Source organism: Ciona intestinalis, chromosome 5, assembly GCF_000224145.3.
Source record: "Ciona intestinalis chromosome 5, KH, whole genome shotgun sequence".
Taxonomy (NCBI): domain Eukaryota; kingdom Metazoa; phylum Chordata; class Ascidiacea; order Phlebobranchia; family Cionidae; genus Ciona; species Ciona intestinalis.
Genome location: NC_020170.2, coordinates 2,100,061 through 2,123,995, shown reverse-complemented (window position 1 = coordinate 2,123,995; position 23,935 = coordinate 2,100,061). Strand labels below are relative to the sequence as shown.

The 23,935-nt window shown below is 35.6% G+C and overlaps 4 protein-coding genes across 7 annotated transcripts; 3 read left to right on the top strand and 1 right to left on the bottom strand.

Moving 5' to 3' along the window:
- Window positions 1-789: 789 nt before the first annotated feature.
- LOC113474226 lies at window positions 790-3,574 on the top strand. 2 transcript variants are annotated; one of them, XM_026834451.1, is made up of 3 exons: window positions 790-894; window positions 1,715-1,875; window positions 2,564-3,574. In XM_026834451.1, exons 1-3 carry the CDS (start codon window positions 838-840, stop codon window positions 3,162-3,164), a joined length of 819 nt encoding a protein of 272 aa, XP_026690252.1. In that variant the 5' UTR covers window positions 790-837; the 3' UTR covers window positions 3,165-3,574. The 2 variants fall into 2 exon arrangements, with proteins under 2 accessions (XP_026690252.1, XP_026690251.1); XM_026834450.1 differs by having other exon boundaries at window positions 2,561-3,574.
- Window positions 3,575-4,362: 788 nt separating this feature from the next.
- Window positions 4,363-5,132, top strand: LOC104265720. Its single transcript, XM_009860326.3, has 2 exons — window positions 4,363-4,509; window positions 4,573-5,132. Exon 2 carries the CDS (start codon window positions 4,618-4,620, stop codon window positions 5,062-5,064), a length of 447 nt encoding a protein of 148 aa, XP_009858628.1. The 5' UTR covers window positions 4,363-4,509; window positions 4,573-4,617; the 3' UTR covers window positions 5,065-5,132.
- Window positions 5,133-6,002: 870 nt separating this feature from the next.
- On the top strand, window positions 6,003-8,582 carry LOC108949511 (mucin-2-like). Of its 2 annotated transcripts, none has more exons than XM_018811950.2 (3): window positions 6,003-6,654; window positions 7,383-7,540; window positions 8,084-8,582. In XM_018811950.2, exons 1-3 carry the CDS (start codon window positions 6,595-6,597, stop codon window positions 8,355-8,357), a joined length of 492 nt encoding a protein of 163 aa, XP_018667495.1. In that variant the 5' UTR covers window positions 6,003-6,594; the 3' UTR covers window positions 8,358-8,582. The 2 variants fall into 2 exon arrangements, with proteins under 2 accessions (XP_018667495.1, XP_026690250.1); XM_026834449.1 differs by having other exon boundaries at window positions 6,008-6,648.
- Window positions 8,583-10,540: 1,958 nt separating this feature from the next.
- Window positions 10,541-23,536, bottom strand: LOC100179288 (5-aminolevulinate synthase, nonspecific, mitochondrial). 2 transcript variants are annotated; one of them, XM_002125731.4, is made up of 13 exons: window positions 23,385-23,536; window positions 22,039-22,293; window positions 21,569-21,618; window positions 18,968-19,156; window positions 18,087-18,185; window positions 17,548-17,636; window positions 17,032-17,162; window positions 16,601-16,785; window positions 13,645-13,824; window positions 13,120-13,284; window positions 12,388-12,656; window positions 11,725-11,876; window positions 10,541-11,231 (listed from the first exon to the last, which is right to left on the bottom strand). In XM_002125731.4, the coding sequence occupies exons 2-13, from the start codon at window positions 22,194-22,196 to the stop codon at window positions 11,060-11,062; spliced, it is 1,839 nt and encodes a 612-aa protein (XP_002125767.1). In that variant the 5' UTR covers window positions 22,197-22,293; window positions 23,385-23,536; the 3' UTR covers window positions 10,541-11,059. The 2 variants fall into 2 exon arrangements, with proteins under 2 accessions (XP_002125767.1, XP_026690237.1); XM_026834436.1 differs by lacking the exon at window positions 18,087-18,185 and having other exon boundaries at window positions 10,546-11,231.
- Between the last annotated feature and the right edge of the window lie 399 nt (window positions 23,537-23,935).

Genomic DNA, 23,935 nt, shown 5'->3' with positions numbered 1-23,935 from the left:
AGTTGAACTCATATGACGCAAACATTTTCTATCGCGCAGAGTGCATTTGAATAGCAGAATAGAGCTATCTTATTGTAGTTCAAGCAACCGCAAACGTCTTAACAAGTTAGGTAAACGACAATTTCGATTTTGCTAGGCGGTATGTGTAACGTTGACAAACAACAATCAGCTGTTAGAGTTAGGGGGGTGATGTCTATTTTTGGTATTGCTGCATTGAAATTCATTGCGTCACAGTATAATCTTAAAAGTACGAAGTTAAAACTTGGGGAAGGCACCCTACATTTTATCAGGGAAACCCCTTATTTCTGGGCGCGGTACTTTGTTTGTTGAAGCCATATATAGGTGTGCGCTAATGCTTGTTTTATTTCATTTATGCGACAGCACTTAAAGTTAAAACCTCGCGCGAAGAATTTGAAAAACTTTAACTAACATTGTTAGATAGTATTAATTAAGCGCTGTCGGTGTTTTCTTGTTTTGTTTCTTTGATAAATAGAGTAGGGTGGGGGAAGATGGGACACATTTGACACATAATAACTAAATATCCTGATCGTGTTTTAAACAATTAACAACGGTCTATGGGAACCGTGAGTATAAAGTTTTATAAAAAAAACGTTGAATGTTTGTTTACTACCAAATTGGAAGAGAAAATAGATTGAAAAGGTGTCCCATCTTCCCCCACCCTATTATACTTATTATAAAAAAGTACAGTATAAGGTAGAACATTGTTAGTTTCATTTGGTTACTTTTGCACAGCTAGTTAGTATATTGCAATTTATTCGCAGAATTCTGTTCTCAATTTATTTAACACCGTCAATAGGCTTTCTAAGGAAAATTAGAATGTTTGATTTTCCAGCAACTGCTGCTGCACCAAGCTTTGAAGCGCTTCGAACACAGGTAAACTCTTTTTGAATGAATGTTGCTTATATGCCCAAGCTTAATGGGGAAATGTCAGTCTTGTCACGGGTGTTTCATACACCTCTCGTACCCGCTTAGAAGTTACCACGTTTAGCTTTGGGGTAAATGTTTTTTGTTTGTTTGTTTGTTTGTTTGAATGTTTGGCTGACAATTTAGACAACCCATAAGTGACCACTGGGTTGGAGCAATTGCCGTTAATAGTTTTGTCCACATATGCCTACGATGGTAGCAGGGACGATACGTCAATCAATTACTTCTATATTAATTTTTTTTTATAGTTATAATAGCGGTAATCGGCTCTAGCCCGCGCTTTTTACATTCGTAAGAATACTTGTCCAGCGCCATAGCACAGTTGGTTAGCGCGGCGGCTTTAACCATAGGTAATGGGTTCAAGGCTCGTCGTTGCTATACCACTGTGGGCGTATATGTTTGCTTGGGCAAAACACTTAACGGCAATTGCTCCTATCCAGTGGCCACTAATTGGTTGTCCAAATTATCAGCCATACATAAAAAAAAAAAAAAAAAAAAAAACCACTCACCTAATAACATACTTGGTAACTCGTAAGCTGGCACGAAGTGTATATGAACACACGTCTTATAACGACTGTTGTTTTCCGGCCACGCGAGGATAAAGTAGGTTACATTCATTCATACTGTCAAATATTCCTGCAACGTTTTTATTTGTTTCTTTAAATAGGTGGCCATGAAAATTAACAGTCCCACATTACCTCATGTTCCACTTTCCCTCACCCTATACTAATGATCAATTTAATTAAGCAGTCACAGCATATTTCTGCAGGGTTGCAAACCTGGCCAAGCAAGGATTAAACCGGCGGGACGTTATCAATGTGGCGTTTGCCCAAAAAGTTACAAATATTCGGAAGAAAAGTATGCATGTATTCCATGCCAGGACAATTTTGAAACACCGGGTGCTGGAATTTATTACTGGTGCACAGAACGGTAATGCAGATTTTATAAGAACGTTTTTGTTTACGAAAACGTACTAAGCTTTGATATAGTGGTGTGGGGGAAGATGGGACACCTTCAGCACATAATATCCAAACATCCTGACCATGTTTTAAACAAATAACAACGGTCTATTAGAGTCGTGAGGATACGGTTTTGGATTTCTTTGAATGTTTTTTTGTTTACTACCATGCGGGACGAGAAAATAGTATAAAAAGGTGTCCCATCTCCCCCCATCCTACTATATATACCAACATATTTGTAACATTAGGCGTTTTAAGTTTGTATCTCTATAAAGAACTGAAAATTGTATATAATGTATTCGAACTGTAGTTATATACACAATTCATAAATGCAATTTTAAACAAGTTTGTTAAATTTACAAAAAGTAGACACGCTGGTCAAACCAATGATTAAATGTATAAAATCCAAAAGATAACAATCGTACTGTATAGTTACACGTAGTCCATTATATTGTGTATAACGCGTACCGTTCATGCCTTTTATCCAAAACATTCTTTCTTTCTTTTTTAACAATAAGCGTGTTTTAACAACTGTTGTTTTACCGTTACTCCACGTATTTTTGCTTTTATAAACTTTCCCGTTCTGCGTTATCGGGACCGAAGAGACGAAATAAATTTCATTCATTCCTTCATTCATATTTTTAAATCTTTATTAGCAGCGGAGGGGGACCTATTCCCAAAACTACGACGAGAGAAATACCTCCCACCACCGCACCAACACCAACAACACAAACATCAACCACTTTGTACTCGAGTGCTGTTAGCACGACCACGGCAACTCAATCTACTTACATCTCCAATACAGCAACAGATACAAGTGCAATGTATCCTACATTTACCCAGACCCTTGCCACGATTGCTGATATCACAACGATTTTAACTTTCTTTGTACTTGCATTCGCTATATATTTTTTTTATAAACGTATATATTTAGTACGGTGGTGTAATCAGGGCTATGCACCAGTCGCAACAAACACAAACGGTGGAACAGCAAATGGAAATGGAGTACATCACACAGACGTGAGCAATGGAGGGCATGGCGTAAATTCGAACAATGGAGGACATGGCGTAAATTCGAGCAATGGAGGGCAGCATGGCGTAAATTCGAGCAATGGAGGGCAGCATGGCGTAGATTCGAGCAATGGAGGGCATGGTGTAAATTCGGGGGAAGCACATGGCGGGGACGAAAATAAACTTGAAGAAGGAGAGACTACAACACTTATATCCGATCCAACAGCAAATGGGAACGGAGTACATTGAACTTGAACAAATAACTCATCAAAATGATACTGAACAAAATATAGAAACGACAACTGAAGAAACAGCGATGTTGTAACGTGTACAATTGTACAAACATATACCTATACAGTGATGGGATATAAGACATAGGACGGACTTTCCGTTTTGCCTATATATATTGCTAGCTTGAAGCTTATAGTTAATCAAACGTTTTACAAATATCAAAATGCATTGAAACTATATTTAACAAAATGTTGCAACACAATATTACTGTACAATTGTGTGTGTGTTGTTATATAATATTGTGCGAGAAAATGCTGTAACATAATAATACTGATATATTAGGATGGGGGAAGATGGGACACCTTTTCACTCGTGTATTTCTCGTTCTGTTTGGTAGTTAACAAAGAAAATTTAAATATTTATCAAACCGCAACCTCACGACTCCCATATTAGACCGTTGTTAATCGTTTAAAACGCGATCGGGATATTTGGATATTATGTGCTGTAGGTGTCCCGTCTTCCCCCACTATATAATATCTGCTGTTATATAATTTTGTGCGAGAAAATGCTGTAACAAAATAATAGTGTACAATAATCTGACGTTATAGATGTATTCCCAGTGGTTCACCTTTCATTACTAGTACTACCTGGTATTGCTTGCGTTGTATATAAACATTGTTATGAGCTAATATGTACTTCTTCTGTATTACCTATATAAATATGTTGCTAGCTTGAAGCTTAGTTAATCAAACGAACGTATATGTAAAACCATATATTCATATATAAAGTGTTTATGTACCGACTCTGTGTACAACAAATGTAAATTTAACTTGTTTAGCCTCTCATGACATATTTATCCTCTTTTAACTTATTTCTATTCTCATGGGGGCCAGGAAAACTATTATAAGCGTCAAGACTATATAGAAACCCTGTTTTTAGCTGTCTCTTTCTATATGAATGTAATGAACCGTAAAGTTTTCCAAATATCAAAATGCATTAAAACTAATTTTACAAAATGTTGTAACAAAATAATACTGTACTATAATCTGCTGTTATATAATATTGTGTAAGAAATGTTCCCAATGGTTCACCTTTCATTACTACTTGCTCCCAGTGGTTCACCTTTCATTACTGCTTGCGATATATATAAACATTGTTATGACTTGTTATGCACTTTATGTTATTAAAAGTTCAAATGCATTGGAAAATACAAAATTTATCAATTGACGTCCTAACAATACCGGTTGTTGTTTAACCAATACCAATTTTTCATACAATAGCATAGTGGAGGTAACATTAAAACTATGGCAGTGGGCAAGACCGACGTTGGGCAAGTCAAGAATGTTTAAATTTGATTTTCAAAGTAGGTATTCTTTTTGTGTTATTTACGTGTGTTTGTACTAATACAAACATTTAAAATTAACAGGCATTTTGAACTGTCTCGTCTTACATTTGGTCCTACATCGTCGTAATGGCGATTTTCACTTTCGGGGTTTTGATTGCCGTATTTTGTATGTATGAATGTGTGAAACGCAGAAAGTGTTGCAAGAGGAACGCACTAACAACAAACGAAGAAGCAGCCGAAGAAAACGATGCAGCAATCGGCAGAAATGAAGTTGAGAGTAGAAGAACGCCTACAACAGCCACAAACGGTAGAACAGCAATTAAAAACGAAGTAGATAAAGTAGATGTGTGTAATGAAGTACACAATGGAGACGGAAATGCAATTACCAAAGGCAAAACTGAAAACAGAGAGACTGCAACACATATAAACGATCCAACAGCAAATGGAAACGGAGTACATCACATCGTAACTGAGGTCACAGTCAACGGAAATGCAGCAATTGAACTTGAACAAATAACTCATCAAAATAGCACTAAACAAAATACGAAAACCGTTGAAACAGCAATATTGTAACACGACAAACTCTTTTATAAATATGTTGCTAGCTTGAAATTCGTGAATGAATAAATGAATGTAACTTATTCAACTCCTCGTGGCGGGACAACGACATTCGTTATAACACCAGTGTTCTGTTTCATATAGATCTATACCGCCCGTCTTACGGGTTAGAACTTTGTAGGTGAAAATTTTTTTTCTTTTATTTTGTTTTTAATGTTTGGTTGGAAATTTAGACGACCAATAAGTGACCACTGGATTGGAGCAATTAGCGTTAAATTTCTTGCCCAAGAACACACAACCCTTATGGTAGCAGCTACGAGCCTTAAACCCGTCACCCCTACGTTAGAGACAGGTGCGCTAACCATTGTGCTACGACGCCAGAGTCTTACTCTTTATTATATAGTAGAGGGTGGGGGAAGATGGGACATCTTTTCATTCTATCTTCTCGTCGCCTTAAACAAAGAACATTCAAATAATTATAAAACCGTATCCTAACATCTCCCACAAACCGTTGTTAATTGATTAAAATACGATCAGAATATTTGGACATTAATTATGTGGTAAAGGTGTCCCGTCTCCCCCCCCCCTCACCCTACTATATAATGTGTTTTTTGATACTATTGATAACAACTGGCTTACATACATGTGAAACTTATAAAATATAACGCTGACACTTCTAATCTTCCATTTAATAATGGGTTATAAAAAGTAAAAACACAGAGTAAACAACATCGCATTAGTATTACTCACACCAAGTGTAAATATATATTCACATTGCGACACATTCCATACATAGTTGTGACGGGGTAAAACGTAAAAAACAGTCAAATGAGATGTAGTTCGCCGGCTTGGAGTAGCGAAAGGTAGTCAAACAACCGTACCAAGGAAAGGACCCAGAGTAAGTAACGTATATCGTTATTGCAACTGATTATGAAATTGAGCTTTTAAAGAACAAGATAATGTATTGGTTAGCTCAGTAATATTTTTGTGTTGAGGTTTGCTGGTTCAACGCTTTCTACTCAATCTTGTCTATATACAAAGTTGTCAGTCATGGTATTTTGCATTGTTGAGTATAGTATAGCGACTATAGCCGGTAATATGTTTTTCCTTTACATTTATTCAAAACACACCAATCAACTAATAATAAAAACAGTAAGTTGGCTATATTTAATTAAAAACAGTAAGTTGACTATATGTACTTGGTTATTGTGGCGGTGCTAGGGTGTTGAGAGAACGTCATGCGCGGTAAAAACACAAGGCGCATTGCGAAGTTATGGTCTATTGATTTGCGAAGTTACGGATGGTTTATTGATATACTCATACATAAGAACTCAGGCCTATCTTTATTACTTAGGAATTTAGAATCACTCTAACAAACATTGTGGTGACCAACGTATTAGAATCGAGCTGTGTAAATAGGAGGTATGCAGAATTGCTGTTAAACCGAGGTTTGATTTCTTACAGATAATTTAGGTTGTTTTACACATAGAGTTTAGCAGAACAATATTTTTCGTTTTAAATACAGAAAACATAAATCAATGAAGAATGTTTGGTTTGTTTGTTATTGTTGCAACTTTCGCAACGACTGTGAAAGTTCAGGTAAAGGTAAACTTATTTTCGTATATAGTTTAATAAATAGTTTAACAAAAAAATGATATATAGTATGTTGGGGAAACTGACACCCTTAAGAACATTTTGTTTTATATTTTAAAACCAGAATATTTAACGGTTATGGGGTGATTCGTGATACCATGAATGTATTCGCGCTATCGTAGCTTTTTTAATGAACACCACATTAAAACATATTTAAAATACGAAGGTGTTATTTAGGGATTCGCAAACGGACGGGTAAAATGGGACACCTTAAAATCTTTGTTTACTATGATTATTATCATGAATAAATGTAAATAACACGGAATAACATTATAGGATTAGAAAATCAAGTTTAAACATTGTTTGTCTTGTCCTACTGCTATAGAGTTTTTAATGTAGTAGGGTGGGGGAAGACCTTTAGCACATAATATCCAAATATTCTGATCGTGTTTTAAACAATTAACAGCGGCCTATTGGAGTCGTAAAGATTGTTTTTTTTAATGTACTTTGTTTACTACCAAATGGGACGAGAAAACCTTGTTAAGTTTTATAATAAATAGGTGGCAAGATGGCACATTTTATTAGTATTATTTTGCAACTTGTCTGTAATTAAATAAAGTTAACCGTCCGAATTTAAAGGGGCATATCAATGAAAAATCATTTTTTTTGTATATTGATATAAGTGCTCAAGTGTGATCTAAAGGTTGGTATGACCTTTTAACTAGATTGGTGTTCTACAGGGTTGCGATCCTGGTCAAGCCAGTATAAGAGCAAAGGGTTACGCATGTGCGGTTTGCCCGAAAGATTACAAATATTCAAACGAGGATTACGAATGTATTCCTTGCAAGGAAAGTTTTCAAACACCTGGAGAAGGAATTTTTCGCATATGCACACCAAGGTATTGCTGATGATATATAGTAAAGTGGGGTTGAATGAATGAATAAATGTAACTTAATCCTCGCGTTGCCGAAAATAAACAGTTGTTATAACACGGGTTTAACACCTCGTGCCAGCTTACGTGTTACCATGTATGTTACTTTGTGAGTGGTTATTTTTTTGTTGGATTTTTTGTATTTTTTATGTATGGCTGATAATTTAGACAACCCATTAGTGACCAATGGGTTGGAGCAATTGTCGTTAAGTGTTTGCCCAAGGACACATACCCCAACAATGGTAGCAGCGTCGAGCCTTGAACCCATTACCCCTGGGTTACAGCCAGGGGGCAAGCAGGCGCTAACCACTATACCACGGCGCCGGTGTTATTTAGCGATTGAACCACACATCAGATTATATTTTACCGATTTGCAAATATTCGGTGTAAAAAAACCGAAAGGTTAAATGCACCAAAATATAATAATAATAATAATAATTCAAAATTTCTTTAATTTTAATTAGTAAATAAATTTAAATTCCACTATATTATATATACAATCTTTATTAGCAACGAAGGGAAACCCACTGTCAAAACTACGACAACAGAAATACCTCCCACCACCACACCAACACCAACAACACAAATATCAACTACTTTGTACTCGAGTGCTGTTAGCACGACCAGCACGGCAACTCAACCTACTTACATCTCCAATACAGCAACATATACAAGTGCAATGTATCCTACATTTACCCATACCGTTACCACGATTGCTGATTGCGCAACCAAACCCGGACAGCATACTAGGTTATCCCCCGTCGTCATCGCGATTATAGTTTAATGTCCTCTTGCAGCAATCGCCATTGTAATGGGCATAGGCCTTTATTATTGCTATAAACATGACAAATTCGGAAGGTGTTGCAAGGAAAATGGATCACCCACAAGCGGATATGTTGTTGCCAGAACAACTGAAGATAGTCAAAATAGAATTGATCCAGATGTGGAAACCGAAGAAACATCGATGGTGTAACGTGCGCATGCATGTATAGGTGTGATACAGTAATAGGAAAAATGACAAACTTTCTGTACCTTTGGGTTGTTAGTTTGAAGCCTAAATAACTAATCAAACACTCGTGAATAATAAATTGATAAATGGAACTTGTTTATCCTCTCACGGCGGAGTATGGCCTATTTATAGGGGGGGACGTGGGACACGGGGTAAAGTGGGATTTTTTTGAATTCCTTTTGCGGACCCCCATTTGATAATAAACAGAAAAAATGTTTCAGGATTGTTTGACAGTATTAAAAATCGGTGTTAAATCGAAACATTATTTTTTCAATAGGTGAAAGAGGCGTATCAGTAAGGTGCTAGTATTGGATGCTCGGTGAATCATATTAAAACCAGCGAAATTTTGTAGTTTGCGAGTTTCAATTATCAATCTAGTATCGTAGCTGTATAAAACAGACTAAAATATTTCATACAATTTGACTTTGTCTGGCAAAATAAGTTTTATATTTGTGGGAAAAATTGAGTTATAGTTCTGTCGGGTAAGATGGCACACCTTTAGCATATAATATCCAAATTTCATGAACGTGTTTTAAACAATTAATAACGGTCTGTGGGGGTCGTGATGATGCGGTTTTATAATTCTTTGAGTGTTCTCTGTTTACTACCAAATTGGACAAAAATATAAAATGAAAAGGTGTCCCGTCTTCCCCCACCCTACTCTATATCTTCTGCGAAGGATGCATGAAGGTGTGCGTGCGATCACAAACGTTATTTCCCAATTCGTTACACCCTCCATAACACATGCAATGCACGAAACAAACTTACAGTAAACTCCGAACTAATCCCGAATTACACAAATAACGATAACTAATGCTTGCTGAAATATAACTGATGCCTAAGCTATTTAAAATTGTATAACACCAAAACACATGTACTTACCCGAGCTTCAAAACCAGCATGTGCTGTTACCAAAATACTTCAGCTTGCCTTTGTATATCAACACCTGCTGAAAACCAATTTTTTTCTAAATTTCTAAGCCACATATTCAGTACTCTATTGGGAGATCCAGGATCTGTACATACACATTATATTAACTACCATTGCAACCCTAGCACTGAAAGGCGAATGCAGAAAGAAACTAACGCAGCGTAAAAGCAATCAACGTGGGCCGTTTGTTCCCCGCAGCTGATTTAACAAGAGCAGCAGAAAATGGAAGCATTTTGTATTGAGGTTACATTATGGTACACTTTCTCGCTAAGCACTTAGTCATTTACAAATGTTGTTTGGGGTGGTTTTAGTGAAACTGTAGAAGTGTTACACTGATGAGTATTTGTGTCTTTTGTCAGTCGTGGTTAACTGGTGGATGTACATTCTTATAACAATTGTTCGAAAAATACATTTTTGCGAATATTGCCACATTAGGGATTACCGCCGTTATTGAACAGTTTCTGTAAATCAGTAAACGCATAAACAAACCCGAACAAATGGAATAAATGTATTTAACTATTAGACCATTTTCCAGCAAAGCTACTTTTAAAAATTCCATACTTTTCATTTTTCTAAATATTTCGCCAGAGACTTTTTTCTCACAATTTCCACACATTTATATATGTGCCTGAATGATACTACAAACTGCCTGAATGACTAGATTACATTGGGTGTCGAACCTCTGGGCTCATTGTCGATCGCTTCAACCACTGTGTCACGGTGCTGGTTAAGTTATTTCATACTGATATCATAGCAGTAATATAGTAGGGTGGGGAAAGATGGGACACCTTTTCATTTTATATTTTTGTCCAATTTGGTAGTAAACAAAGAACATTCGAAGAATGGTGAAACCGTTTCCTCACGACTTCCACAGACCGTTATTAATTCTTTAAAACACGATCAGGTTATTTGGAAATTATGTGTTAAAGGTGTCCCATCTTCCCCCACCCTACTATACTACCATACTTATTTTCCTAACAAAATCCAAAATAACTAAAATCTATTTTCTGTAACAATTAAATAAAACGTTTGATTGCAGCAATGTATTTCTTGTTAGTATCTACCAATAAACATACACATATATATTAAGAATTAATATTTAAATAGATAATGAGATTGTGCCATATGATGGCATTACTTTCAATAACTAAGCTGAATTTTGTATGTTTAGGTAACGCATTTCAAAAATTTACAAATTTTGGTAAAATGAGAATTTAGGTTTAAATAATGACAATTTATGCATGGTATACCGTTTTATAAATGTACAATTTGAGGGTATAGTATTTTGCTGTTAGTGCAGACATATACAAGCAGAAAATATACTATGTGAAAATTAATCTCTCTTATTCTGAAGGACAAACAGTAACCACAAAAAAAACAAATACTTTTTATCAATCAGAAGTTTTGGATAGAAAAGTGCAATTAATTCACAATGTACTTGCTAAGAAAAAAAAACTTTTGGGATTTAAATAAGAATTTGGTTTTTCGGAAATTCTATTGCATATTACATTCAGAGAAACTTTTTGCTGCTGGTATTATTTGAGTGGTTAAGCACAAGCCAGGATGGGTTGCCTCATGGGCATGACGAGCTTCAACCTAGCTGACATCATCTCGAACTGGATTGGTGCTTGGCAGTATTCGCATGTTTCAGTTGGGTGACTTTCTTTACCACATAAACCAACCTCAGCCCAGGCGCTGCGGAGACTGCTCACAAAGTACCTGCATTTAAAAACATGGATTTAAAAAACGAATGGTAGCATGGCGCATATATACTTTTTAAATTTTTGTTAATGAAATCTAGGGTGACATTGCTATAATACAGTTGCAGTTATATTCATGACAAAGCAAACTCAATCAGTGTGGAAAATGCACTTTTTTTGGCTCCACTGGTTTGTATAGACATTAAACTATTTTTTTAATTTAAAACTAAGGTGCTAAAACATAGGATATCACTTTATGTTCCACAATTGGGTTCACATGTCACTCCAGGCAACTCTAATGTTATAGATATGCTCCATAGCAGTAGAAAAACATGGCTTTCCTATTACTAATCACCACATTATTTTAACATTTTCTAGCAAAAATAAGCAAAACACCGCATTAAGTTTACAATACTAGTAGTAATCAGCCAACTCTGGCCTAAATCTCAGGCCCAATGGCACGCCCCATTGTAACACCTCACCCATATAAAATAGAAATTTATAGCACCAACCTCATCATAGGGACAGTGTGACCTGGTGTGGCAGCAACTCTAAGCATCTCCTCACCCCTTGGTACAGTAGGATAGTTGATGGCTTGAACGTAGATGTTGTATTTCTTCATCATAATATCCATGATAGCAGAGTTCTTTTCAGGGTTGCCAACCTACATGTATAGTTAATATTAGATTAGAAACATAATCCACAATGTTCTAATCAGTATACTGTTCTTGTTGGTTAAAATACACAGCTGCAGTGTGCTTCTTAACCACTTTTGCGGTGATATAGAAGTTCATGGCAAAGCTTTGGCAAACCAAAAGTACTTTACAATGAAATGTCTTTATATTATGAAAACTGCAAAAGTGTAGTGTATAGAATCAATTGAAGTTTATGAGCACCACATATGTAACTTCGTAGGTGGTTATTTATTTAAGAGATTTTTAATTTTTTTTTAATGTGGACTGACGATTTAGAGGAGTGTCTTTTTTATGTGTCTTGCCTACAACACACAGGCCAAATTGTCTTGCCTAAATATAAATACACGTATACACCTAATGTTATTATGGTAGCAGTCTCGAGCCTTGAACCCATACAATCTGTGCCACTGCACCAGACAGTATGACAAAAACTGTATGATATAAACACATGCCACACAGGACCAATAGTTACAATCCTACCTTAATAGGGATGATATGACTCGGACAATGAACAACAGGAAGTCCGGCAGCGAGCAACATCCTCCTCATCATTGACACATTCCTCTGATGTTTTGCTCTCAGAGCAATCCCTTCCTTGGATTTAAGGATGCGGACTGCCGTGAGCGCTCCAGCGAGATTGATTGGAGGAAGAGCGGTAGTGAAGATGAAACCAGCTGCGTAACTTCTTACTGTGTCAACCAATGAACTTGTGCTTGCAATGTAACCACCCACGTTACCAAATGCTTTGCCTGGTGGAATATTGGAATTAATTATTGTTGGAACATGGGCCTTAAATGATGATAGATGCACGTAAATGACTTTTTTTAATTTCTTTTTATTTTTTATAAAACAAATTAAAAACTTGTGCATATAGCAGTCTGAGTAACTGTATCATTTAAGGTTTCACAAAATTGTAATTTGAAACTCTAGCTTTCCAGGCATGCACTTTGATATTATTTAAATCTTTACCTTCTTGAAAATATTCGGTAAAAAGCTTAAGCAATATGTTGTATTGCAGAATAAAAAGTAACTATACGTATGCTGTTGCAGCCAGGCACATTATAATTATGAAAAAGGGGGCTTCTAGCTTTTGTATTTTCTATCTTTAAACTAAAGATCTTTTATCTGCAATATTAAGCTATGCTACACCACAAAAATATTGTTCGAATTAAACATAAACCAACATAAAATGTTTATTATATACATACTAACCCAAGGTCCCGGTAACAATATCAATGTCATCCATCAATCCATCTCTCTCCCCAATACCAGCTCCCCTTTCACCATACAAACCAACAGCATGTACTTCATCAACAAAAGTAATTGCTCCATATTTATGTGCTACATCACAGAGCTCTTTCAGTGGGCATACAGCGCCTGTTGAAAAACAGTGTGTTAGCTTACTTTACTAAAAAAAAAAAAAAAAAATTTCCTTTCCAAAAAGAAAGTTAAACAAAATTTAGTTAAACAGAACTTTTATTTATCCCTACAATTACAAATAATTTAATTCATAAATATGATAAGATGAATATTAACAATCGAATGACTGCGATTATTGCACATTATAGATAAAAACGTAGAATGTAATCATAAAAAGTGTGCCCCTAATATAATGAGTAAAACAGAACATTACAACCTGGTTTAAAAGCCACTATTATAACCAAAAATTGCAAAAATTCAATGATACTTAAATTAAAACTATGTTTCAGTCGAAAAAATTGTTTGTCATTAAATTACCATCCATGGAGTGCACAGTCTCGAACGCAACAATTCTCGGAGTTGAAGGGTCAGATTTGCTCAGTAGCTCCTCCAAGTGATCAGGATCATTATGACGGAAGATAAACTTTGGAACTCCACTGTTCCTGATGCCTTGGATCATGGATGCGTGGTTGCCTGCATCAGAGTAGATCTCACAACCTAGGAGTAAAAAAAGAGTTAGATACGGACGGTGCATTTATTTATATAGTAGGGTGGGGTAACAAGGGACATGTTTTTATTCTATTTTCTCGTCCCATTTGGTAGTAAAAAAGAATTATATACGAGTAGCTCGCAAATGTAAAATTTAATTGTTCAAAATGCAATCAGGAAACATGGGATGTAGGTGCTAACAGTATCCCATATTACCCCACAGCCCACAGGTACTAGATGGAAATACAACAAAAGGCAGGAAAAAATTCAGGAATGTTAAAGTTAAACCTATGTAGGAGTCCACGTTCACTTATGAAACTTAATATTCTTATATGACATAACATTCCCCTATATGTGCTTGCTTTTCTTGCAAAACCTGTTTTAATCTTCCAAACTAGTATCGTGTCTCGTGCGAGCGTTCTAAACGGGTCAAAGTTTGTGGGAAGATTGATCAGATCAAACATCGCACCCAGCTTCTGTCAGCGCAGGTTATATCCGGATTAAACCGGTTTAAAACACGCACCGTCATCGTGTTGTTGCACGCGCTGCACTACGTAGAGTCGTAGACGTATAGGGTCAACAAACGTAAAGAAAAAGAAAATATCACGCATGCGTTATTATAGTGCGAAATATTACTAACAATGTTTGTTTTAATTAGCTGCCCAATACCACATTGTACAGTGCGCTTTAGACGTAATTTTACAATACGTTTTCGAACGTAAAATTGTGCATCAATTAGTGGTCTAAAAACAGCGTACGTCGATGTAGGATTCTACCCATAGGCGATAATAATAGGAAAACTTCGTAACTTTTAGCCTTTAAAATATCATTATATTTAAACGACCGTCAGTACACCGCTGTTAGGGCTCTTAAGATAGGTTTATTATTCCTAGGGATAGTTATATATTTACCAAGAATACGAGCTACTTTAAGAATTCATTGAATCACATCACATGCTCCCGGTGGTAAATATTTGTTAAAAACTCTCATGTCTCATGACATATTATGGCATCACAATGACAATGCTATACGAAACAATGGAAATACGCAATGATCGGCGAAACAATGGAAAAAGGCAAAGCCTAAAACCGACTCCTGACTTTACGTTCAAAACACATTGAACTAATAATTGGCGTACCGGTATACTATGAGTTCCTCTACATACAATGGAAAATTACTGGAAACTTTACTTTTAGGGGAAGTTTTACGGCGGTAAACCACGCACATAATGCATATGTATAGTAGGTTAAGTAAGATGGCCAATATTTTCAATTTTTATTGATATATTGGTAGTAAACACAGATTATTTACAGAGTTATATACGTACCCTCACGACTCAAAAACTGCTTTGTTAAAAACTAGATTTACGAAATATGGGATATTATGTGCTAAAGCATTTCATCTTACCCCACAGTACTATATATTCATATTCACTCTACAATACAATAGATGGGTAATGAGCCAATCCTGGCCTAAATCCATGGACCCATGGCGTGCCACGCTGCGGGACCTCACCCACATAAAATAACACAATAGATGGAATACGGGGAAATGCATGGGACGTGATAACCCGAATTCCCCGTCTATATAACACTGTCTGATTAATGTTTGCGTGGAAAAAACGCGGATATCCACGCAGCGCACGATTTTCGGAGGATTTAATTAATTAGACATAGATTGCAGTCGATATAACTTCCTATTTAAAATATAAAAGAATGTTCTAGTTAAATAATATATAGTAGCGTGGGGGAAGATGGGACACCTGTTTATTCATTTTTTCGTCCCATTTGATAATAAACAAAGAACATTCAAAGAATTATAAAACCGTATTCTCACGGCTCCCATAGAACGTTGTTAATTGTTTAAAACACCATTAGGATATTTGGATATTATGGGCCAAATGTGTCCCATCTTCCCCCAGCCTACTATACAAAAATAAAGCTATACAAATAGTACGGCTACTGCCTTTAGAAATCGTATACTGTGTAGTAAAGTAAAGTAAGAATACGTTGTTTTCTAGCTATTTAATCAACTTATTATTTATAACAATCTTAAGATAGGGTATAGATTATAGAACAAAATGGCGCATTAGTAGTTTCAACATAAACCGAATGTGTACAGCGTAATAACGCCACGTCAACAACAACTAGAGTAATTTCACAATTAATGACGTCACACAGCAGCTGTATATGACGTCACAGTAAAATTTTTGTTGACAATTATCGTTTATTAAGAAGCACCTAATACGACTAGTGTTATATATATCCATAAATTTCAACACGAACAGGACTAATTTTAACCCAGAACTAGTATCGTATTTAATGTTAACGGTCATGGGTATACAGCGCATTACAGCGTGCCTTGTACGAGTTTTCGCGGGATTTCGTGGAATTTTTTACAGAATTTACGGAATTTATTTTTACAAGCAAAAGCATTGAGCCTGTTTGGATATTTTCTGAATTTTTCGGAACAAAAATAGCTCTCTTCGACGAAATGCTGCAAACAGCAAGAATTTTCGTGCAAAACGTAGACGAGAAAAACAAAATAGTTCAGAGTAGCAGCTACAGTATGTGCAAGTCATTGCAGGGATACGATAAAAAAATAACACGATGGTACGCCACGTTTTTAGACTAGACAACAACATTTGTTTGCACTTTTACCTATGGGGATATGACATAGACAGATAGTCAACAGAATGTTAAAAAAACGTGACCAAAACAATTGATGACGTAATGTATGACGTAATCAGTCACGTGAAAAGTGATTTTAATATACGAAATCTTACCTGGCAACATCTTGGCAAGGGTGAAGAGAGTTGAATCGTTTGCTACGAAACAAGAGGAGAAGAGAAGAGCTGATTGTTTTGCGTGAAGATCAGCAAGCTCTTCCTCCAGCTCCTGATGCAAGGAAGAGGTCCCGGAGATGTTGCGTGTTCCTCCTGCTCCTGCTCCGTACTTCCCGATGGTGGAGCTGAATGAAAACAAGAAAATTTTATCAAACTGGGTTTAATACTATACGTTTATTTATAGGATTCATATTTAACGCGTAGTTTGTCGTTTTCAACAGTTTTGTAACTGTTGCCAAATTTTAGAAGCTTAAACGTGGTATCGCATTATAAGTAAAAACGTTATGTTCTGTTGTTGTTGCTATCATATATCATAGAATTTAACTCATTACAATGCGTTGTTTTAAGATTGTAATACGACCAAAACTCACACGATAGATTCAATAACTTTGGGGTGACGGCTCATACCAAGGTAGTCGTTGCTGCACCATACCGATACCTTCTGTTGGTCGTGGGTGGTGTGATCCTCAGCAAATGGGAAAGTATCAGCACGTCTGTTCACCTGGATTGAATAAATGAACGAAACTTATTTATTTTTGCATGGCAGAGCAATGGCAGTCGTTATAAGTGGTATATTCTGTTTCATAGAATTCACGAGTTATAAAGTCTGTAATTTAATTAAAGGTAGTTTTGGGATTTTGTTCAAGTGACTTTTAATGCGTGGGTAATACATATATGATATGGCATAATGAACCAACTCTATACTAAAACCCCGGTTCCTATACGTGTCTTGAATGCACCTCACTTATATAGAAAAAAAAAAACAAATAAGATAAAATAATAATATATGGGAACTGGATTTAAAATTTTTGCGATTTGTATATTGTCGTTGTGCTAGTACTACAGTTTAAACTATGAGGAAAACGGTTTAATAACGAACGTCATACCTTCTTAAACACGCGGTAAGAATGATCGTCTTTCTTCGCTTGTATCTTCTTTTCCATAAACCCGTCGTAATCAAAAGATGGACCGCTCTCTAATAGAACAAATATGCGTAAAACAGTGTACATTGCTATAGCCGAAATACGAACAACATATACGTTTTTTTCTTCGGTTTAGTGGTGATAGTAATATAAAATAAAAGCAAAGGTAAAACCAAAAAGACAGTCGTTAACATGCTTATAGGGTTATAACTGCACACAGTATATATTATCAGCTGTAGCATTTTCTTGTTACAAACTATTGGTTTAAGGCTTATTACTAAAAATGTCGGTAACCTTGAAAAAGTTAGGTTCTATGTTGGGTATTGGTTGAAAATTATTAAGCGCAGTTCTTTGTATATATTGTATGTTTTGCATGCACCAATTATGGCTATTTAATTTTGTGACGTCAAATGTTTATAAGCAATAATTTAACGGTAATTTTGTACAGGGTGGCAATTAATATACTACAATGGCGTGTTCAATTAATTAACAAATTATTGTACCTGTTGATTGGTTGAGAGAAGTGCACGTGATCACGTCCAACTGTGACGTCACAATACCACCTTTAATGGTGCTGATAACGCTATCAGAAAACTTGTAATCTAAAAATCAACAAAAAAAAAGCTTAAATTTTTCTTCGGGAAAAAACAGCTGCGTGGGTAGTGACGTCACTAATCACGTGGTTATCAGTAATCGATAATGGAAAGTAATTAAAGCCGGCTAAATTGGGCGACGTTTTGAGTGGGCATCAATCATACGTAATTACAACATGGTTATGCTATCTAATTACATGCGTGTGCTTCGATATGTATAAGCAATCTACGTACTCACTACTCAGCATTGCGTATTGTAAATATATTATATACGTATACAGAATACAGTGCATCATATGCTATCTAATTACATGCGTGTGCTTCGATATGTATAAGCAATCTACGTACTCACTACTCAGCATTGCGTATTGTAAATATATTATATACGTATACAGAATACAGTGCATCAGATTGTTTTCAACCAAACAAAAAAATTCTTGCCCCAATACAGAAATTTCAAATTAAACCAATTATTTTGACCCCAACAAGGTTTTAAAAAACCCCCCTGTAATACAAAAACGTTATTTTTGTACAAAAAAAAATAAAAAATTTATATCTTTAATCTGACTACAAACATATTTAAATTAAACCAGTTTATTTAAAGTCAAGCTTGACAAAAAAAAAATACTAAAACGTTTAACATTTTGCATAAAACACAAAACTTGTTTGTACAACGGCCTACAGTCATTTTCAAATTAAACCGTATTTTTAAAGTACAAAAAAATCTCTAAACTTTTAACATTTTAATAAAAAAACTAACAAAAATCATGTCCGTGCATCCGAACACTTACTATCCAGCGCATCTTCGAACAATTCCTCTTCTTCCTGAGCCTCCTGCATCGCATCCACAAACATGTCCTCCTCCGCATCCTTGTTAAGGAACGGACATCGAAAACCGAGGTTCCCGGGATCCTTGGATGCAGACAGCGCCACCTCGTGAGCGACAGGGAGCGAGGGCTTAGGAGAGTCGGCAGGTTTTGCTATATGACAAAAATAAAATAATAGTTTTTTATTTAAGTTATAAATAAGCGGCCAAACTGCGGCTAGCCGCGTAGACTGAGGGTGTCGTTTAAATAAGTACACTGTTGTGTTTCATGAAAAAATATGCTGCTAAATAAAAACGGTTATTTTTAAAGTTTTTTTTTTGGTAGCAGATATGAATTAGCGGCTTTACTGCGCAGTTTACTATAGGCGAATTAAAGGTGTACGTGTAAACGGCTTCGTTTTTTATTATGGAAACAGTATTCTTTTACAAGTTTACATGTACTGAGTATTTCTGCATTTACGTATCATCATTTAGAGTTTAGGATTTGGGGTTGTTAAAATAAATTGTGGTTATATAGCAAGCAAGGTTAACGACTGCTAAGTGTTCTATGTTATCGTATGTACTTCTATTATTGACTGTTCATTATAACTGTTCAACATCCTATAGGTCTATACGACCTAGACCTTAATCCTTTCAACGTGTGTTGGTATGTGGACGTTTAAATATGCAAAATATTCAAATATTTTGGGGGATTTAGAGTGTGAGATGATATGCGAACAGATAATATGCTGATATGCATATCACTTCCGAACGTAGATCACGAATCGCGTGAGAATGTTTAAAGCTGAGTATCAAGCAGAAGTGAAGGCTGTAGTCAGTGTAGTGTTTGTATAGACACTCGCTTCTTACAAGCGCTAGTTAATACGGCATGTCGTTACGGTGCGGCATCTCCACGCACGAGTAACGATTACGGCGTCTTAAGTTTCAACGTTCGTGGAAATAGAATAGGTTGGTGGCTAAAAATAAACACTAGGCGATTTAACTGAGAGTACGGCTAAAATACACGGCCGTTTATCTGGTGACGTTTTCGGATGTTTAAATACAACAGATTTGTTTGCCGTTTTGATTAAAACAACTCTTTAAAGGGCTTTAAAAACATTTACACGCATTGTTGAGCGTGTTTGTCGAAAATCGTACACTTCCGGAGAAAAAGTTTTTCCGAGCAAATAGTTCGTTGTTATTCGCTCGCACGTAACGAGGTATGATAAGAGTTCAAATGGAACGATATGATTGCCGCAGATAACTAGAACATCCGATCTGAGTCCGCCGCACGCGATCCAACAAAGAATAAACCCAATCGAGGTCACACGCACCCCGAAAATCGTGACAACCATAAAAAGGGCTGTTTTTAACTGATAATAAATTCAAATTGTTCTGTCTGACCCCCAGTCAATTCTCTGGGGAAATGGCCAACTTTGCCCCCGATCGTACGAGGTGCGTGCTGTAGGACCTCGCCCATTTAGAATACAATTTCTTTGAAGCGGTAAGAAATTTTCGGAGGCGTAATGAATGTTTAAAATCAACTCAATAAAAAATTACCCAACAAAAATATCTTTAAAACCGGTATGCGGCATTTCTCGTATATTATTTAGTGAAATAGCGACATATTTCATAGATTTATTAATACATAAAAATCAGAATGTTTATCTTTTTCAAATACGAGTTCGGATAAGAACGATGAACTTTAGTATAGCTGGAGGCTAAATGATATTATGACAGTAAATCACGAGCGTGCCAGTCCGCAATACTTTGCAGCCTTGCAAGATATTACTCTACATATACTTTGTATTACAATCGTTATGTCAAAACCAGCACTCGACAAAGGAAATGGACGGGAGTTTAAAATATAGCATTTGTCTGTCGCATGTTAGTTTATCCGAACTAGTCACGATTCTGATTAACTATAAGCATTTCAAATTTAGCCGAGATGTGACGTCACACACTAAAGCGTGCCTTGAAGGCAACACACGTAACATTAGAACAGAATTTGGAAATTTTATTAATTTACTTTAGGCGTCTGGTTTATAACACGTTGAGTACACCCACGTTTAATGTATTTGTATTACATTCTCGTAAAACAGCAGATTACGCTTTTGTTTTATGTGCAAGTCATTGTGAACATGTGATACAGTACAGCGTACTATGGTAAATAATACGAAATACGCGCACGATTATTTCTCGTTTCCCGCCCATATCCGATGAAATACGTGTAGCCAGTGACGTGTTAACGATGGCAGCTGCTGTAGTGAGTGTAGTCTCATGCAAATATACTTTACCTATCAACGAATAGGGCGGGTACAATACATTATATAAAACACAAGTACTTTATTTGGATTTCACTTTATATAGTAGGGTGAAAAGGGACACCTTTGCTCTTTTAGCACATTATATTCAAATATCCTGATAGTGTTTTAAACAGTTAACAACGGTCTATGGAAGTCTTGAGGATATGGTTTTAAAATTCTGTGTTCTTTGTTTACTACTAAATGGGCGAGAAAATAGAATGGAACGTGTCCCATCTTCCCCCACCCTACTATATAATATTAAAGTTAAATATTATTCTTACCTGCGTTAACATCCAGTAGACCACCAGGATTGGCACTGGTTGAATAAAACCTGAAATAAGTTGAATTATTTGATTAATTACAATTTAACTTGACTGTGATGTTGAATTAAAACAATTAACGAATATAAAACTTTCAACAATATATATATTTTTGTTGTTTTTTTTATGAAAATTACATTGAATGCATTGGAAATTAAGTTCAGTATTGTTGTACTCCTAAATTGAGAATTTTAAAACAAAAATTTAAATTAAACAAAAATTTAAATATATATTCCTTCCCAAAAAAGTAAAATTAAACCAGCAAAGAGAAAATAATTTACAACAAAACAAATACAAAACAACTAAACTTGAAGATGTTAAAAGTTGAATGTTCAGGTTAAACTTACATTGTTTATTTAACTGACCATAAAATAAGCTGGCCTATGAATAATTAAATGACTTTAAGTCCGAAAATCCTAACACAATCATACCTTGCTCCTTGCATAGTAATCTGCGCAGCATATCTGGTCATATACTCAGACATTACTGGACAACGCTGAGCATAAGACACCACAGACTGCCCAGCTTTCCTTAGAAAATTGCTTGGAACACGAGTAAGGAACGGGCACTTGCTTACAAACGACTCCATTTTGTAAACTTGATGAAATAAGAATGTTTGATTGTATGTTGAAATGTGGGTTCTTTGTTTCAATGTTTTGAACGAATCTTTTCTTCCAATTTGGGCTCTGTAAATAAAAATAAATATATTACACAACTAAAATCACTAAATCCATAGCTTTATACAAATGTGTATGAATGAATTAATGGGCCAACTCTGCAATAAATCCAAAGTTCCTTGCCACAAAACCTCAGCCATATAGATTAGAACTATGTACCAAACTTATATAAACTTTTTTTGTACTTCACAGTTTACACCCTAAAAACAACATAAGCTAACCGAAAAAATAAACTTGTTTCTCTTTGATTTTCTTTCAGTAGAATGCTCTGTAGGTAATGCAGATGGAAACGACATGAATTAAATATCATCTTTTAGGGCAAGGTACCACTGTTACTAGTTTACTACCCTATGAAATATTAACTACTTCCCTAGTTTTACCCCGGTCAAGTGTTGGTTCTGAACATTGTATGTGTGTATATATATATATCCTTGGAAAAATCGACCGCAAAAAAGGTATTTTTTACTTTCCGGAAGATGTTAAACTAAAGGACAATCTGTTTAAGTGCAATGAGCCTTAGCATCTCAAATATATGGAATTCCCTTTTCCTTCTGAAACCTCATATTTGTAACAAAAAATCTGTATCTAACTCTTCTTTCTACAGCAGTTACTTCTTATATGCACTTTATGATAAATACTAAAACAGAGAGATAACTAAACTTGAGTTATGGGACAAAATGATACTGATATTTTCGATTTGTTATGACGACCATATCATTGTATATTAGCAAATGGCACTACAATTTACATTAAGAATGAATTCAGCAATTTGTTGGTGAAGATTTGAATACACATACAGCTGTAATTGACAACAGCACACGAAACAATCCATACAACCCACATGTTAAAAAAACACACCATATGTTGGTGATATATTATATTGTAAAATTACAGACCAAAATGAAAAAAATCTAAAAACCACATTCACTTTCCTAAATAACCAATTCATAAATGTATCAGAATAGTGTTATAATAACTACGATTTTTCCCAATATGAAACAGTTTTAGCAGTAATTAAAGAAACCTTTGGTAATCATTTTTGTTAATAAATACGCAATATATTATGTCATACAGTAACAATAAACAATATCAACGCTCACCTGGTTGACTTGAATACGACTTGTTGTTGCAAAGTTTACGGAAGTATTAATCAAAACTTAAGTTACTGACAATTGCCCTTCACTGAGGACGAACTAGTAGCCAGTGAAGTAACTTCTCTCATGAGTGACCTCAAATACGAAACGCCTTTTTTCGTTTTCATCACCTTTGCTTACGTAATGCTGTCGAACTACTATAATGAAATATAGATCCCTCTCTTGCGCCAGCTTACGATAAACATAGTTAGGCTATGAACCAACGTAATGTTTTACAAAAAACTGGCTCAGTGTTCTGTTGTGATATTATTAACAATACAGCCTATATTTCTCGGTGTAGTTAGTTGGATCTCGTGTTGAGTTTACCATAATCGGTTAGTTAAAGCGATTTTACACTCATAGGAAAATGGGGAAACACACAATAATACCATACGGTTCCGTGCCAATAGGAATGCCAGGCCCCAGCTTTATTATTAGGAACACAATTCATTTGAATTTAGAATTTGTCGTTCTAATATGTGTCCGACTGCAAGCCCTTTATACTACAATAGTCATAT

Bases quoted from the DNA above. Each gene is read 5' to 3' on its own strand.
- LOC113474226 (XM_026834450.1), top strand. From the start codon at position 838: ATGTTTGATTTTCCAGCAACTGCTGCTGCACCAAGCTTTGAAGCGCTT. The intron at 895-1,714 runs GTAAACTCTTTT...ATATTTCTGCAG, and splicing joins TTGAAGCGCTTCGAACACAG to GGTTGCAAACCTGGCCAAGC. The intron at 1,876-2,560 runs GTAATGCAGATT...AATCTTTATTAG, and splicing joins TATTACTGGTGCACAGAACG to CAGCGGAGGGGGACCTATTC.
- LOC104265720 (XM_009860326.3), top strand. From the start codon at position 4,618: ATGGCGATTTTCACTTTCGGGGTTTTGATTGCCGTATTTTGTATGTAT.
- LOC108949511 (XM_018811950.2), top strand. From the start codon at position 6,595: ATGTTTGGTTTGTTTGTTATTGTTGCAACTTTCGCAACGACTGTGAAA. The intron at 6,655-7,382 runs GTAAACTTATTT...GGTGTTCTACAG, and splicing joins CTGTGAAAGTTCAGGTAAAG to GGTTGCGATCCTGGTCAAGC. The intron at 7,541-8,083 runs GTATTGCTGATG...AATCTTTATTAG, and splicing joins TTTCGCATATGCACACCAAG to CAACGAAGGGAAACCCACTG.
- LOC100179288 (XM_002125731.4), bottom strand. From the start codon at position 22,196: ATGGAGTCGTTTGTAAGCAAGTGCCCGTTCCTTACTCGTGTTCCAAGC. The intron at 17,637-18,086 runs GTACAATAATTT...TTGTTCTATTAG, and splicing joins TTCTCTCAACCAATCAACAG to AGAGCGGTCCATCTTTTGAT. The intron at 16,786-17,031 runs GTGAGTTTTGGT...GTTTTCATTCAG, and splicing joins AAAGTTATTGAATCTATCGT to CTCCACCATCGGGAAGTACG.